The sequence below is a fragment of the Schistocerca cancellata genome, chromosome 4, assembly GCF_023864275.1.
Source record: "Schistocerca cancellata isolate TAMUIC-IGC-003103 chromosome 4, iqSchCanc2.1, whole genome shotgun sequence".
Classification (NCBI taxonomy): Eukaryota; Metazoa; Arthropoda; class Insecta; order Orthoptera; family Acrididae; genus Schistocerca; species Schistocerca cancellata.
In genome coordinates this window covers 838,075,715-838,094,129 of record NC_064629.1, presented here as the reverse complement: position 1 = coordinate 838,094,129, position 18,415 = coordinate 838,075,715, and the positions used below count along the sequence as shown (strand labels likewise).

General features: G+C 36.2%; 1 protein-coding gene across 2 annotated transcripts in view; it reads right to left on the bottom strand.

The window, feature by feature from the left end:
- Positions 1-6,727: 6,727 nt before the first annotated feature.
- The window catches only part of LOC126184926 (transcriptional activator protein Pur-beta), a 345,282-nt gene continuing 333,594 nt past the window's right edge, over positions 6,728-18,415 (bottom strand). For both annotated transcript variants that reach the window (XM_049927598.1, XM_049927599.1), the window contains one exon: positions 6,728-8,701. In XM_049927598.1, the coding sequence (XP_049783555.1) occupies positions 8,549-8,701 (153 nt within the window). In that variant the 3' untranslated portion in view covers positions 6,728-8,548. The remainder of the gene's footprint in view (positions 8,702-18,415) is intronic.

Below are 18,415 nucleotides of genomic sequence, written 5' to 3'. Positions count from 1 at the left end.
ATGGTTTCTTACAGAAAGATACACGCACACTCCCCCCCCCCTCCCCCACCCCCAATCTCTCTCTACCTGCATGTGTGCTCTGTAGACTACTGAACAAACCAACACAAAGAAATGAACACACACTTCACACTGATAAGGTATATCATTGCACATTAACTGATGTGACCTATATTGCATTTTCTCAAATAATTTTATACACATTGTTGCTATGATGCTACCTTCTCTTTCTAATTCTTCCAATCACTTCACATTCATGAAATTTTAGTAAGTTGGTGAATTTTCCCATAAGGTCTGCATCAAGAAATCGACTGTAAAATAAATGATAAAAGTAAAATTAAAAATTAAAATAATCAAACCTTCAACTTCTTAAATAGCGAAGCCATAACATGTACAAATTACTATATCAACTTGAAGTTGATACAGGATGGATCTGACAATACTATATTTGAAAGAATCTTGCAGTATTCATTTGCAGTGATTTGAGAGAACATCAGAAAATCTGAACTAACATGTCAGAAACGAGTTAGAGGACAAATCCTACTGAATATGAATCAAGAATTTTATATTGCATCATCTCCAAATCCATCACAATAAAATTTCTGAGTTGTGTACATTAAAAACAGTTTTATTCCTGGCAGTATATTCACCACTCCTACAATCACCAATTGATCCACACCTCAACACATCTCATTTAATGCCATGCATCTGTAAGGAAATCAAAATATTTTACCAAGTAATAGTCACTAACAACTCACACTATATAGACACACATCTACTAACTACTTGCATGCACTGAAAGGAATTTGTGGATGAAATGTGACAACACAAACATTGAAATGTAGCTGCAGAATTTATTTTAGTTTTTATTTATTAATTTACACACTGTTGGGAAACTCAACTCTTTCCTTTTCTTCATAATGTAAGACTATTACCAACTGACAGAATTATACCATGTAAACACACCACAGCATAATTCTCACAATATTTGGCTAAAAGAAATTATATTCGTAAAAAATGTAAAAAAGAAAAGCTCTAAAACAGTCACATTCAGACATGAGATTAATGTACAAATGCTGCTAATAATGGCAGTGATGGTTATGAGGCATACATTTTTTCTTTATTTTTCACTAGCATGTCCTTTCTCTCAACAAGAGGGAGAAAGGAAAGCAATAAAGTACATAACATGTAATTAATGTAATTAACAGAATAAGTAATGTAAGAAACAGAAATCCTAATCTCTCTCTCTCTCTCTCTCTCTCTCACACACACACACACACACACACACACACACACACACACACAGAGGAAATCTAAATCATCTCAGTCTTTACTTCACAGTTTTGCAACCAAAACATGCGTTTCTAGTTCTTCTTTCAATGTGCTGATTTTAAAAGTCAATGACTGAAGGTAAGCCACTATGGTTCCTATAGGTAACAAAAGATTTTCCATGTCATAAGAAATTTCGGAAAATACCCATTCACTTCACATTTTTCAGTCTGCAATGATTCAATTCATTCTGTTGAGAATCCCCCCCCCCCCCCCCCCCCAAACACACACACACACACACACACACACACACACACACACATTTCCACTACGCATAATTTATGTTTAATTTGATCTTAGAGATGTCCCTCATCTGCTTCAGCACTGGGCTAATAACTTTATACAAAAGCCCACTATATACATCTCAAGAAGTAACAAAATAAAACCATGAAACAGAAAAGTAAAAAAATAAACACCCAAATGCATAAAATTATTAGATGATGGTAAGATAAAAACATAAGAAATAAAGTGTACTTTTCCACGCTAGAATATCATTTATAATAATTAAAACACTGCCTCTGGTACTCACAAAAGAAATGTACACAATTTATACATCAAAATCCAGCAATATATGTTTTAAGTACAATGTAGTATAATACACAAACAACAAATATAATTGAAATGTAATACTAATCAGCAAACTCACAGTCAAAATGACACCAAATCTGCAATCCACTTATACAACAAAGACATTTTCTTACATTTTCTCCACAACACTCATATTAAAGGTTAAGAAAAAGGGATCTGAAAATTTTATTGAGAAAGGAGTGAAGCAGTAACAACTTAATGCCTGAGGCATGGAATCTTGCTGGGGTCACTGAAAGACAATGGATATGTGACAACACAATAATAATCATCATCCTCTCTCTCTTTCAAATACACTAAGAAAAAATTGGATCAGAAACAAACACAGCATTCAAAGTTGCATCACATATGAGGAACAACAGCATTAAACTTGATTTACTTCTTGCTTATATAATTACTTGTTCAAAATGGAAAGTTTCAAACAAGACTTTATCAGGATTAAAACAATACACTGAATGAGATATAGACATGAAAATTGTATAGTAATCCAGTATGCAGTGCTTTTAAAGACACCACGGCAGAAATGACAGTTAACTGCTTACATGAAAAGGAAAATAATATATTAATAGCAGACAATAACAACTCAGAACAGGAATGCCCTGTGCACTGTTCTTGCATGCCACATAACAAAAGGAGAGGGGGTAGGGCTACGTGGAAGAGGGAGGTAAGGATTGAGCTAGGAGAGGAAAGGATGGATCTACACGCCAGGAAGGAGCTAGGGGGGAGTGGGAGCTAATGAGTGGGAGGGAGCAAAGAGCAGCAATGGAGAAAGCAAGGGAGAATATACGCTATGGTGAGTGGTGGAAGGAGCTGGTGAAAGTGGTAGTGAGATACAGCGATGGGAAGGGGGTAGGAGAGAGGAGAGGAGAGGTGCGGTGAGGTGAGGAAAGGAGGGGAGGGGAGTGGGGCAGGGGGGAGGAGGAGGGAGGGAGGTGGGAGAGAGGGGAGGAGGGAGGGACAGAGAGAGAGAGAGAGAGAGAGAGAGAGAGAGAGAGAGAGCAAGGGGGAGAGGTTGGAGTAAAAGCAGGAAGATGATTGGGAAGAAAGCTGGAGCCAAACTGCATTTTATATCAAACATATATGTTTGAAGTCATAGGGGATAGTTACAACACTACTAACTTGGTAATCATTATGCCCCTTAGCAGCCATCTGCCATGTTACTAGCCACCTCCAATTTGTAATTCATGATTTCAGAATTTATCGTGCTGTTAGGTTAGTCGCAAAATATATTGAAAACAAAACTTCTAAGCACATTATGAACTATTATTCATGTCAAAAATAACACAATAAGTATTTAACACAGTTTAATACATTATTATAGTTGAGGTTTCAATTTTTCCCCTTTTGTTTCTAGAGACCGCAGGTGTACACTCTTGGACTGAGGTGACCAATCACACCTTTGGACTCTGAGTGGCATTTAGAAAAAACAGTGTATCACTACAAATGTTATAGTCATTTCTTCCTGCTTCAATTCAAGGTAAACTTCAGTTGGATTAGATTAACTTCAAGTAAATTGCATTATTTGTGTTGTTACTACACATGCTTCTGCTGAATAAAGGATAGTACAATTAAAATATTTTGAAAACACATCAAATTATGAATGTAATTATGCTGTCATTGTTATATAAATATATAATTAGCTAGTTCATAACAAAAAGTTAGTCAGGTGTAAAAGAAAACAAAAAAATTCTTACATAAAGAACTAAGATAATAGTTAAACATTCTTTACAGAAGTCCCATATAATTAACATAATCTTTTATTGTAAAGTTGGATTTTTCATGCAAAAATGAAGAATTTTACTTGCTGCTTGAACCAAATATAATTTTTTGTTGTTCAAATTCTAAATAGCAGTGGCACTGAACACCTACTTGGATATAAACTACACTTTTTCCTGAAGAAAAAAGTACTTTGCATGCTATGCTTGGAAATAATTTTCTTCTTACTGAAACTGATCTCTCAACATGATATTAAACAGATAAAATATGTAATAATTTCTTCTCTTGGTGTAACAAAGACTATATACTAGTCATGCCTTGTCACTGTACTGCTCACATAGAGCAAAACAGGAATGATCAGTACAAAATCCAAAAACTAACCTATTCTCTTTGATTGCTTGTTAGCATAATTACTGTACATAACAAATAATATGATGATCAAGTTCTTAGAAACTGCCAAGAATGATGATGGTCTTATATTATTTCTTGATAACTACAGCCTAAATACATGTCACATTAATATTTAATGTAGTATGGTGTCACATCATATCAGACTTAAATTAATGAATGTTTATTACATAATATTTAATTTGACATCACAGCCTTAGGAATGACAATTGTCATTTTATGAAGTGATATAATGTTAAAGTACAAATTTATGCATTTGTGATAATCTAATAACTCTGATAACAGCATCACAAACATGTGAGGAATTAAAATGCAAGCCAAGAATGGCTGCTTTTTCATAAGAGACAGAATGCACTGATGAGCAAAGAGTGTGTCTCACATGTCTCATGAAGTAGTCATGGCAAATTTGGCACATGTTAAACTACACTCCAGTTCTGCCACGAATCCCAACAAAGTGTGATTATGTTGATTAGTCTTTTTGTAGAATGTTATTTATATTCTGCATATCACTTCACTCTTTCATTAATACATCTGCACGATTTTAACACAAATTATCTGCTGCTCTTATTGTCCTCCATTTTCTTATCTTATTCTCATACCTTCTTTAGCACAATAAATCTGATGGTACGATCGCAATGCAAATATCCAATCATATGATGAAGATAGACAATCACAATAAGCAGGACAAGGTAACTGTAACTCTTAAAGGAGAAAATAGATATTTCTGCTGAAAATATATGATCAACAACTGTTTCTCATCCCCAGTACCAATTCTACAATTATAGTTAAGATCAAAATTGGTGCAAATACCTTACATTGCTATGTGCTAGAATGCAGTCATCTTAAAAATAAAATGTTATTTATTCATCACGCTTTCTGTAAAGTGAAGATTCTGCCAATAAATCAGTTTTATTTTAAGCACAAGGTCATATTTCTTATATTAAATATGACTGCCAGCACAGTTCTCAATAGATAATGTGCTCCAGCACTTAAGTCACCAAATGGAATTATCTCTGATATTTCACTGGTTTTAGTGATTAATATATTCAAGATATTGTGTAACATTGGTGTTGGCAGTGAACGAGCTGTGATGATGCAGATCACTAACATCAGTGGAACATAAGGGAGCCTTTCCATTTGACAACTGACTATTACTTAAACCTACTGAGAACTTTGCAAATGGCAGTGGCAACAGGCAGAATATGCTAAGAAAAATACATACTCTGCTAATAACTGCAACAAAAAGCTACACCATCTTAACAAAATAAAACACTTGCAGGTGCACGCGCACACCCGCGTACACGCACACACACACACACACACACACACACACACACACACACACACACGCACGCGCGTACACACACACACACACACACACACGCACGCGCGTACACACACACACACACACACACACACACACACACACACACACGATTATACATATGCAAAATTAAAACTTTAAATTTAGCAAAGAAAACACATTCCCTAATCTTTTTGCATTGGAACAGATAAACCTACTATAATTTTCATCTATGAAGGTGATTAAAGTTACAGATCCAAGTTCTGGTTTTTTATAAATGAAATCATTGTATCAGTTATTTGATAGGTATTTTACAGTATTTAAGAAAATGCAATTGGGAAATCTTATTTTATAGTGACAAAATATCACAGTAAACTCAAGCTGTCTAGACAAACTGTTGGTTTGCCACCTATACAACCAGAAATTTTCTGGAAGAAAACTTTTCAACACATTACTCCTGTGCATAATAAACATGTTTTATCTGCTGTAACATTGTAAATAACAAACATGTTAACATTATTTAAAAAATCAAAATTTCACAAAGTACTCTTGTAAAATTTGTAAAGCTTGTATAAAGTATTAAGTTTTTTCTAATTTAAAAATGAATGTAGAATTGTTTCTCTTTTTTAATTTGTTGTTTGGTCGATGTGCTGGTAAAATAGAATACGACTTAAGAAAATTCTGATTCAGAAATCACAGTTCTATGCATTTTTCTCAATAGTCATTTAAAATAAATTGCTCAACTTTTTAGCTGATTACATTTTGATTGCATCAGTTGAGAGATCTCAACATTACTCACAGCACTGCAATCCGTTAACTCCTGAAATGTGAACAAATTTTCCCAAAATAAAATTGTCCAAATTCAACAATTGGATAATATCATCTGGATTAAAGCTAACAAACAATATCACTTATTTAATTATGACTTTCTGAGGAAATTTACTTATAGTGAACCACCATATACATTATTTGACACAAATTACAACTTAATGTATAGGAAAAATACTGCACAGTTTACTCACTTATTCCATTTGCATAGGTAATGAGGCCTTGAAAGACATTCAGACATATTCAAAACACCAACAACAGTATTAACAACAACACCTTAACAATGTTACAGCAGCTCTTTATTTATTACCTTAAATCTGTTACTGCTGATTCTAAATTGCCCTCAAATTCACAATGAAATATATAAGCTATACTAATGGCAGAATACTGAAGGCAGTGTTGTAATGAAGTGAATCAATGCAGTATAAAGTCCTTTTCTGACCAATGGCTTTATCACACATTGTACTTTTTTTTGTAACTCATCACTGTAAACCAAAGGTAATTAGATAATGAATATGGTGAATCATTATCTATTTTCTTTAATAAGCAAACTACAATGAAATTAGTCACTCCAAAATATTAATTATTTATTTGAATCCAAAATCAGAGTTCAACAAACATAACTGTATGTTTTAAAAGAATCAAGTATGAGGAGACAGATGCATAGTTCAGCCTCAAACTAACTGTTTCCTCAATAGTCAAAAACAATCCACAAGAAAAGTTCCAACACTAAATCAGTAAACTACAAATCCCATGCCTGCTGAACCATAAAAAAGCAACAGCTAAACCTAAATCCAAATTTCTTGAATACTAAACCTGTTACAGCACCAGGCTGCAACAGTTATCACTTCAGTTTGTCTGAAAATAGTTTCAATATCACTCTTCGCAACAGCTATCCAACATGACAGTACATTAAGCAATGAGATAGTAAGTTTATTGTGATGAAGGAAATGTAAGTTGAAGAGCACGGTCTTCTCACAATGGCTTATCACTGCACATTTCACTTTTAAAGCAATTATCATAATGCCAATGTGTAATCAGATGTGACAAAACGTAATTGACACCCTACTTCAAAGAAATATGGCACAGCCTTCTGAGTCCTCAAGTTCCCATTTAACTGAGTTATGTAAAAATCAAACGTTTGTACCCACTTTCCACAATGATATTGTAGCAATAAAATTTTAAATATAGAGAAAACCAAACTATTATGGCTAAACTATTTGACATCACTGTTACTATGTCTTAACAGAAGAAAACTGATGCCTGGAAGGTCACTGATAAAACAGTTAACTGCAAACAAAATTTTATATACGACCAAATTGGATTACAACTGGTACTCTTGTAGTAATTTACAAACTTTATTAAAAAATAAAGTGTGGTTAACAATAACTCCACAAATATTTCACATTAAAATTTCTTTCAGTATCAATTCAATAAAATTTTTATGCATCATAACATTTAACTTAATAACATTTTATAATAATATTCTAATGCTGTTTACATGTGTAAAATTACTGGAAAGCGTCATTTTAACTTTAAACTAGTTTTCATACATTGTTTAATATATGAAACTTTCTGATATCACTTTCTTTGTAATGCTCTTTCTAAATCAGCTGACCACATTGTCTCTGAATTCTGTCAAGATTTATAGACTCGCAACTCATTACTAACTAGTAACCTTTAACTCTGATTCAAACAACAAACAACAGTACCTATTAACAGAAATAAAGCAACAGACCTCTAACAGCGCTCAGAGACTCTCTTTGTCCTTTGTCATTCTGTTCCATATACTATTTACAAATTAGTGAACTTCCAAAGAAATATACTTCCATAATAATTTGATATACAACTTCCATCTATAACCTTTCTACACAAAAAAGCAATCATTCAGCTTCCTTCAGCTTAATTCCTCCACCCATTTAACTAACTCCATAAACTTTTTTTGTGGTTTTTCAGCTTTTTTTTACACTCTCATCATAAATGATATAATCTCAAGCAAATAAATTAAAAAAGAAACTATTTCCTCTGTTCCATTAATGATGTAAATTAAGATTCGAAGTCAATTTGGCAATATAACATTTCTTCATAAAACCTTACCCACTCCAAGTACATCAAATTTGTGAAACTCAACTAGTTATACATAATCTGCTCATTACTCTCTAGGGCCATCTGCAAAAGTGTTCACTGTTTCTCCTGGACATAAATCTTGCTTATTTATACATACTCAAACTTTTACTAATCATCTTGCATGAAAATCCAGAAACTTTTACAATCACCTATGGAATTCCATAAATTTGAAGACAATCTATGCTTTCCTTTCTCTGGAGTCTTGATTCATTGGATGGAAGTGTTTTTGAATGCACCCTAGGAGGAAGGTAAACCTCACTTCGTGTTAGGTCCACCTTCTGATCCACCACCTACAGACACTTTCTCACCACCTTCCTTCATTTTTTCACAGTAATCTGCAAATATATCTCTAAATCGGGCCCAGGACTTCTCTGGAACTGTGATAGCTGTCCGGAAATTAGTCTTCACCTGAAGTATGAAATAGTTAATATTACTGTCTTTGCTTCTATGCATAAATTTGAAAACAATACAAAATGTTACTAGTAGTAATGGCAGTCTTTAAAGTTACACAACTCAATGATACGTTGACATATTCCTATCAGTTATATTAATAATTCTCAATCAACATTACTGCTAATATCATCATTTGAAGAAGAAGAAGAAGAAGAAGAAGAAAATTTAATATCAGTTGGCTGCAATTATACCATCATAATTATGTACAGAGTATGTTTCTCATATGACCTATAATAAAACGTGACACTTTGTCTCATTTCTGTATACAAATATATTTCACCACCATTGCTCGAGGGAGTGAAATACTGAAAACCACATATCACATATCATAAATAACTATTACCTCAAATGATTCACACGTTACCAGACTTCCATTTTCAGATGATAAATCACATGAGTTCATGTTTTCAATATCTGTCATATCTAGAGTAAGTAACAATAACTCACACAACAGTATGCACACACACACACACACACACACACACACACACACACACACACACACACACACAACACTGCAGTATTATCAGTCAGTTAATGCAAACTATAAATATTGGAACTGTACTGTGAAGGACTGTCAATATTAGAACTGTAGTGTAAAGGACTGTAAATGTGTTACAGACCACTGCCAATGTTTCCCAAATTATAAAGAAGAAAACAATGTATGGGATGAAAATATCATGTTATTCTTTCAATTACTGCAGAGTTCACAAAAAGAAAGAAGTATGTGTGTTTATAATCATCAGTTGCTCAATTTAAAATTGAAAAACCTAGAGAAAGGTCATTGTTCAAATCAGAAGAATTTCATGCAATGAAATAAAACATGGGCGAATCTGAGTCCAACTTCAAAATGGTATGTTAAATTTACTGAACACATGTATGGAAAAACTGTCAGATTAGCTTAATAGCTTCTGCTGTCCTGTGAAGTTGGTTTTATGTGAGGATTATCTAAGGCTTAAGCATGCTATGTACAGAAAATACTTCTGATGCGTAGTGTCCAAAATGTTCAATTACAAAATACCCTCAGTATTTTTTTCTCACAATCACAACCAATGTTCTAATATTCTAGAAGTATCCCTCATTATCTCCCAAACCCTTCACCATAGCCCCTTCAGAACTCGTTGTTTCCAGCAAACATCTTTCCAGGTACTACTGTAACATGAAACAAGCATGAGCTTGATTGAAGAAATGATATGACAAAGGAAATGAAAGAAAAGTTCGGAGTAGGTATTAAAATCCATGGAGAAGAAATAAAAACTTTGAGGTTCGCCGATGACATTGTAATTCTGTCAGAGACAGCAAAGGACTTGGAAGAGCAGTTGAACAGAATGGACAGTGTCTTGAAAGGAGGGTATAAGATGAACATCAACAAAAGCAAAACGAGGATAATGGAATGTAGTCGAATTAAGTCAGGTGATGCTGAGGGAATTATATTAGGAAATGAGACACTTAAAGTAGTAAAGGAGTTTTGCTATTTGGGGAGTAAAATAACTGATGATGGTCGAAGTAGAGAGGATATAAAATGTAGACTGGCAATGGCAAGGAAAGTGTTTCTGAAGAAGAGAAATTTGTTAACATCGAGTATTGATTTAAGTGTCAGGAAGTCGTTTCTGAAAGTATTTGTATGGAGTGTAGCCATGTATGGAAGTGAAACATGGACGATAAATAGTTTAGACAAGAAGAGAATAGAAGCTTTCGAAATGTGGTGCTACAGAAGAAGTCTGAAGATTAGATGGGTAGATCACATAAATAATGAGGAGGTACTGAATAGAATTGGGGAGAAGAGGAGCTTGTGGCACAACTTGACTAGAAGAATGGATCGGTTGGTAGGACATGTTCTGAGGCATCAAGGGATCACCAATTTAGTACTGGAGGGCAGCGTGGAGGGTAAAAATCGTAGACGGAGACCAAAAGATGAATACACTAAGCAGATTCAGAAGGATGTAGGCTGCAGCAGGTACTGCGAGATGAAGAGGCTTGCACAGGATAGAGTAGCATGGAGAGCTGCATCAAACCAGTCTCAGGACTGAAGACCACAACAACAACAATTGCCCAATCAAAGGATTCCAACATGTGACCTAGATTAAACATAGCCCCTGTGACAGCATTCCTCTCAATTTGTTTTAAATATCCCAATCCAGTTTTTCTAATATATAACACAAAAAATAGCTTTGATAATGTGTCTTCATATCAGAAATTAACTCAGATGTGGTCCTTTTCGGTCCTATGAAATGTTTCCTATGACGTTCTATTAAAGGTGATTTTTTGAGTGAGTGAATGTGATGAGTTGCCCAAGTTCCATTACAGATGTCACCTTACTCCTGAAATTTGTATATTTGTACTTCACAATCTGGGTGAAATGTCTGTGTTGTGGTCACTCAGCAAATATTTCCAGCACCTGCCGCGCTCACTTCCAAATAATCCACACTACTGTTGTGGTCTTCTGTCCAAATACTAGAATGGCGCTGCTCTCCACACTAGTATATCCTGTGCAGCCTCATCATCTCTGCATAACTACTGAACCTGCACCTGTCTGAATCTGCTTACTGTATTCAAGCCCTTTCTCTGATAATCAAATTGATGATTCCTTCATGCTTCAGATTGTGTCCTATCAACCAATGTCTTCTTTTATACAAGTTATGTCATTATTTCTTTTCTACATCTACATGTACACTCTGCAAATCACACTTAAGTGCCTGACAGAGGCTTCATCGAACAACCTTCATAATAATTCTCTATTATTCTTATCTCTAACAACATGCGGAAAAAACAAACACCCATATCCTCCCATGTGAGTTCTGATTCCCTTACTTTATGATGATCATTTCTCCCCTTGTAGGTCAGTGTCAACAAAATATTTACACATTTGGAGGAGGAAGTCGGTGATTGAAATTTCATGAGAAGATTCTGCCACAACAAAAAATGCCTTTGTTTTAACGATATCCACCTCAAATACTGTATCATGTCAGTGACATTCTCTCCCCTATTTTCGATAATACAAAATGTGCTGCTTTTCTCTGGACTTTCTGAATGTACTCTATTAATCTTATCTGGTAAGGAACCCATACCACGCAGCAGTACTACAGAAATGGATGGACAAGTGTAGTGTAGGCAGTCTCTTTGGTTTTCCTTCCCCACAACATTTTCTGTTTCATTATTTATGGTCAATTGCGAATTTTTGCAGCATCCAGATATCTTTTCTAAATCATTTTGCAACTTGTTTTGATCTTCTGACGACTTTACTAGACGATTAACGACAGCATCATCGGCAAACAACCTAAGATGGTTGCTCAGATTGTCTCCTAAATTGTTTATATAGATAAGAAACAGTAGAGCGTCTATAACACTACCTTGGGAAATGACAGAAATCATTACTGTTTTACTCGATGACTTTCCATCAGTTACTACAAACTGTGACCTCTCTGAACGGAAATCACGAATTCAGTCGCATAACTGAGGTATATTCCATAGGCATGCAATTTCACTACAAGCCACTTCTGTGGTACAGTGTCAAAAGCCTTTTGGAAATCTAGAAATACAGAATCAATTTGAAATGCCTTGTCAATAGTAAACCACACATCTTATGTGTAAAGAGCTAGTTGTGTTTCACAAAAATGATGTTTTCTAAATCTGCGTTGATTCTGTCTCAATACACCATTCTCGTCAAGGTTATTCATAATGTTTGAACACAATAAATGTTCCAAAATCTTGCTTCATATTGACATTAATGATACAGGCCTGTAATTTAGTGGATTACTCCTATTTTTGGTGTGACCTGTACAACTTTCCAGTCTTTGGGTATATATCTTTCACTGAGTGAGCAGTTGTATACGATTGTTAAGTATGGAGCTATTGCATTAGCATACTCTGAAAGGAACCCAACTGGTACACAGTAATTTAAGTTGCTTCATTACTCTGAAGATATCTACTTTAAGTTACTCATGTTGGCAGCTGTTCTTGATTCGACTTCTGGAATATTTACTTCGTCTTTTTTGGTGAAGGAATTTCGAAAGGCTGTGTTTAGTAACTCTGCTTTCACAGCACTGTCGTCGATAGTATATCCATTGCTATCACGCAGAGAAGGTATTGACAGTGTCTTGATGCTAGCGTACTTTACATACTGCCATAATCTCTCTGGATTTTCTGCCAGGTTTAGGGACAAAGTTTCATTGTGGAAACTATTATAAGCATCTAGCATTGATGTCCGCACTAAATTTCAAGCTTCTGAAAAGATCGCCACTCTTGGAGATTTTGCATTAATTTAAATTTGGCATGCTTTTTTCATTGTTTCTGCAGCAGTGTTCTGACCCCTTTTGTGTACCAAGGAGGATCAGCTCCATTGTTTATTAATTTATTTGGTATAAATCTCTCAAATGCCGTCAATACTATTTCTTTGATTTCATGCCATATCTGGTCTACATTTACAGTGTTAATTTGGGAGGAGTGGACATTATCTCTCAGGAATATGTCAAGTGAATTTTTACCTGCTTTTTTTAATAGGCATATTTTTCATTTATTTTTGGAGGATTTTGGGGTTACAATATTCAACCTCGCTTCAACAACCCTGTATTTACTAATCCCTGTACCTGTTTTGATGCTTTTTATTAGTTCAGAATTATTTGCTGCTAAGAGGTCAAGTGTGTTTTCACAACTGTTTACTATTCACATGGGCTAACAAACTAACTGCTCAAAATAATTTTCTGAGAATGCGTTTAGCACGATTTCGGATGATGTTTTGTGCATACCTCTGGATTTAAAAATGTATTTTTGCCAACATGTCGGGGGTAAATTAAAGTCGCCACAAACTATAACTGTATGAGTAGGGTACATGTTTGAAATTTAACTCAAGTTTTCTTTGAACCTTTCAGCAACTGTATCACCAGAGTTGGGAGGTTGGTAAAAGGATCCAATTATTAGCTTATTACTGTTGCCAAAAAAGATCTCTACCCACTCCAACTGACAGTACTGCGCATCAGTGTGGGATCCGTACCAGATCGGGTTGATGGAGGAGATAGAGAAGATCCAAAGAAGAGCGGCGCGTTTCATCACAGGGTTATTTGGTAACCGTGATAGCGTTATGGAGATGTTTAACAAACTCAAGTGGCAGACTCTGCAAGAGAGGCGCTCTGCATCGTGGTGTAGCTTGCTCGCCAGGTTTCGAGAGGGTGCATTTCTGGATGAGGTATCAAATATATTGCTTCCCCCTACTTATACCTCCCGAGGAGATCACGAATGTAAAATTAAGAGAGATTAGAGCGCGCACGGAGGCTTTCAGACAGCCGTTCTTCCCGCGAACCATACGCGACTGGAACAGGAAAGGGAGGCAATGACAGTGGCACGTAAAGTGCCCTCCGCCACACACCGTTGGGTGGCTTGCGGAGTATAAATGTAGATGTAGATGTAGAACTACACTGTGACCCAGGGATCTGTCTACTCTCCTCTTAAATAACATATTGAGGAAACATTTATTTCAAGTTCCATCAGGGATTTTATATTGTAATGGATAGAGTTTAACTGTTACAAGGCCCTCTTTTCAAGTTTTTTTTCGATCCATATCGCCATACCATACGCGTCTTAAATTTCACAATAGAAACACATTAGTTTAAACTTAGATACTACTCCCAATGTCTCAAAGTTTTAGATGTATATGTTTGCCAAAACAAGTGATAATGGAGTAACCATTGCCACATCATCTGTTTGTTAATAACATTTTCTGTCAAACAAGAAATAAGTAGATGAGAACTTTTCCACAAATAGTTCCATGAATACAGACAGTGGGATTTGAGCTGGTGTAAAAAGTGTGCAGAGCTGTGAATGCAGTGTTTACACTTCCCAAAGCACTTGCTGATAATGCATTTCAAGTATTTTCTAGCTGACATGTAGGTGTCAACAATATTACTAACTACCGGTCTTACAGGAAGGACATTTAATGTTGTTATATGGTGTGCCAGACTCAATGAGAGAAGTTATCATCTTCCTCTTGATTTTATTCATAAGACTGACATTTATCTATCAATAGCCAATGATATTAAAATTATGAAAAATCATCTTATTGTTGTCCACACGTGAAATTATTGCTATTATCAATGAATCATCACCCAGATGTTTATCAATGAGATTAATTAATACATGGCTCCCTGCATTTTGCCTTGTCTTTTTGTACAAGTGACTCAGTTTCACTTTCAGGCATGCAGACTTTTTCAACTGCATTGATTCTGCTTGGGAATATTCCATATAGTTAACTCATTCTCACGAATACGAGGAGTACAGCTGAAACATAAATATAGAGATGCACTCTTGAAATGACATCTAGCACTTATTTGATTGTCATGAATGCTCTCTCATAGTAGTGCCAGGCTCGCATGGCGCATAATCATGTTGACAGCTGTTGTGTTAATATTATGTTGAATTTTGGCGAATATAGATACAATTTAATTGATGAAAGAGGAAACATTACAATGCAGCAAATGAGGCAGACTAAAGTGAACATATACATCTAAAAATGAGACTGACAGAAAATGCAAAATGGCTAAGCAGGAATGGGTAGAAGACAAATTTAAGCATTTATAACTAGGTACAGACAGATAATGTTTACAGGAAAATTAAAATAATTCCATGGAGAAAAGAGAAATAGATGCATGAATATCAAGAGCTCAGATGGAAAACCAGTATTAAACAAAGAAGGGGAAGCTGAAATGTGGAAGGAATATATAGAGGGACTGTACAAGATACATGAACTTTTAGCAGCATTAAGGAAGAGAAGAGGATGTAGATGAAGATGAAATTGGAGATATGGCACTATAAGAAGAATTTGACAGAGTACTGACAGACCTAAGCCAAAGCAAGGCCCTAGGTGTAGACAAAATTCCCTCAGAATTACCGAGATCCTTGGGAGAGCAAGAAATAACACAACTATCTACCTTGTATGCAAGGTATATGAGAGGAACGAAATGCCCTCTGCCTTCGAAAACACTGTGATAACTCCTCTTCCAAAGAAGGGAGGTGCTGACAGGAGTGAATAACAACAAATTATTAGTTTAATACATTGTTTTTGCAAAACAGTGACAGCCAGAGAAAGTGGTCATTGTGTCAGAGTTACATTTGCATGAATTTATGTGTGTGTGTGTGTGTGTGTGTGTGTGTGTGTGTGTGTGTGTGAGTGACTTTGAAGAAGGTTTTTTGGCCAAAAGCTTACTTGTTTAGCAGTCTTTCTGTTGTGCTTGTAACTCAACATTTCCATTATATGGTAAGTACCAGTTTATCATTTCATAATATTGACAAGAATTATTTATAGATAAATGGAAAACCTTGTAGAAGCCGACCTTGAGGAAAATCAGTTTGGGTTCTGGGTTGGAACACACGAGGCAATACTGACCCTATGACTTATCTTAGAAGATAGGTTAAAGAAAGGCAAACCAACATTTATGGCTTTTGTAGACATAGACAAAGCTTTTCACAATGCTGACTGAAATACATTCTTTGAGATTGTGAAGGTAGAAGGGGTAAAATACAGGGAGCGAAAGGTTATATACAGCTTGTACAAAAAACTAATTGCAGTTATACAAGTTGAAGAGTGTGAAAGGGAAACAGTCGTTGAGAAAGCAGTGAGTAACTTATCCCTGATATTATTCCATTTGTACATTGAGCAAGCAGTATAGGAAACCAGAGAAAAATTTAGAGAGGGAATTGAAGTTCAGGGAAAAGAAATAAAACTTCTGAGATTTTCAGATGACATTGTAGTTCTGTCAGGGACAGTAAAGGATTTGGAAGTGCAGTTGAACAGAATGGACAGTATCTTGAAAAGGGGATGTAAGCTTAACATTAACAAAAGCAAAACAAGCGTAATGGAATGTAGTCAAATCATGCAATGCTGAGAGAATTGGACCAGGAAATGAGACATTGAAAGTAGTATATGAGTTTTGTTACTCGGGCAGTAAAATAGCTGATGACAGATGATGTAGGGAGGATATAAAATGTATACTGGAAATGGCAAGAAAAACATTTCTGAAGAATAGAAATTTGTTAACACTGAATATAAATTTAAGTGTTACTCTTTTCTGAAGGCATTTGTCTGAAGTGTTGTGTTGTAAGAAAGTGAAACATGGAAGATAAGCAGTTCAATAAGAAGAGAACAGAAGCTTTCGAAATGTGGTGCTACAGAAGAATGCTGAAGATTATCGCAGGCACTGAATAGAACTAGGGAGAAAAAGAAGGGATCATCTGATAGGCCACATTCTGTGACAACAAGGAATCGTCAATTTAGAAATGGAGAAAAGTGTGTGGGTAAAAACTGAAGAGGAAGACCATGAGGCAGATACAGGAAGTAGGTTCAAGTGAATGTGGGTTGTTGTTTGGAGGTGAAGTAGCTTGCACAGGGTAGAATAATGTGGAGAGCTGCATCCAAAGAGACCTTGGGCTGAAGACCACCACCAACAACAACAGTCTATCGAAATAAAGGTGTCATAAAACCTTATAAACCAGGACAGAGGCTTCAATTTGAACAAGGATTGGGGTCTGGCACTCAATTTATTAAAAACTCACCAACCATTGCATCCACCAATGCTGTAAAACATTGAGAGAATGTGAATTTCATGGAATATCAGTAAGTGCTCTGAAAAACAAAAGAGCATCAAAGGGTGTAGTGGGCATGAGAAGTCATAGTTCACAGTCTGGTTGAATGTTCGCGATAAGTGGGAAATCCGGGTTCGAGTCCCGATCCAACACAAGTTTTCGTTGTCGTCATTCCATTCTACAACAGATGGTAGTCCTTATTCACAATTGTGAATTAATTTGATGTGTTTGTCTTGCTGACATCCCCCACGAAATGAGGGAAGGAAAAAGGTTTATCGCTTACTACATTTAAGCTGTTCATGCAGTAAAACTTCAGTGTCAGGCATGATGTTTTAATTTATTACTTACTTACTGCTAAAACTATTTGCAACATACACTCCTGGAAATTGAAATAAGAACACCGTGAATTCATTGTCCCAGGAAGGGGAAACTTTATTGACACATTCCTGGGGTCAGATACATCACATGATCACACTGACAGAACCACAGGCACATAGACACAGGCAACAGAGCATGCACAATGTCGGCACTAGTACAGTGTATATCCACCTTTCGCAGCAATGCAGGCTGCTATTCTCCCATGGAGACGATCGTAGAGATGCTGGATGTAGTCCTGTGGAACGGCTTGCCATGCCATTTCCACCTGGCGCCTCAGTTGGACCAGCGTTCGTGCTGGACGTGCAGACCGCGTGAGACGACGCTTCATCCAGTCCCAAACATGCTCAATGGGGGACAGATCCGGAGATCTTGCTGGCCAGGGTAGTTGACTTACACCTTCTAGAGCACGTTGGGTGGCACGGGATACATGCGGACGTGCATTGTCCTGTTGGAACAGCAAGTTCCCTTGCCGGTCTAGGAATGGTAGAACGATGGGTTCGATGACGGTTTGGATGTACCGTGCACTATTCAGTGTCCCCTCGACGATCACCAGTGGTGTACGGCCAGTGTAGGAGATCGCTCCCCACACCATGATTCCGGGTGCTGGCCCTGTGTGCCTCGGCCGTATGCAGTCCTGATTGTGGCGCTCACCTGCACGGCGCCAAACACGCATACGACCATCATTGGCACCAAAGCAGAAGCGACTCTCATCGCTGAAGA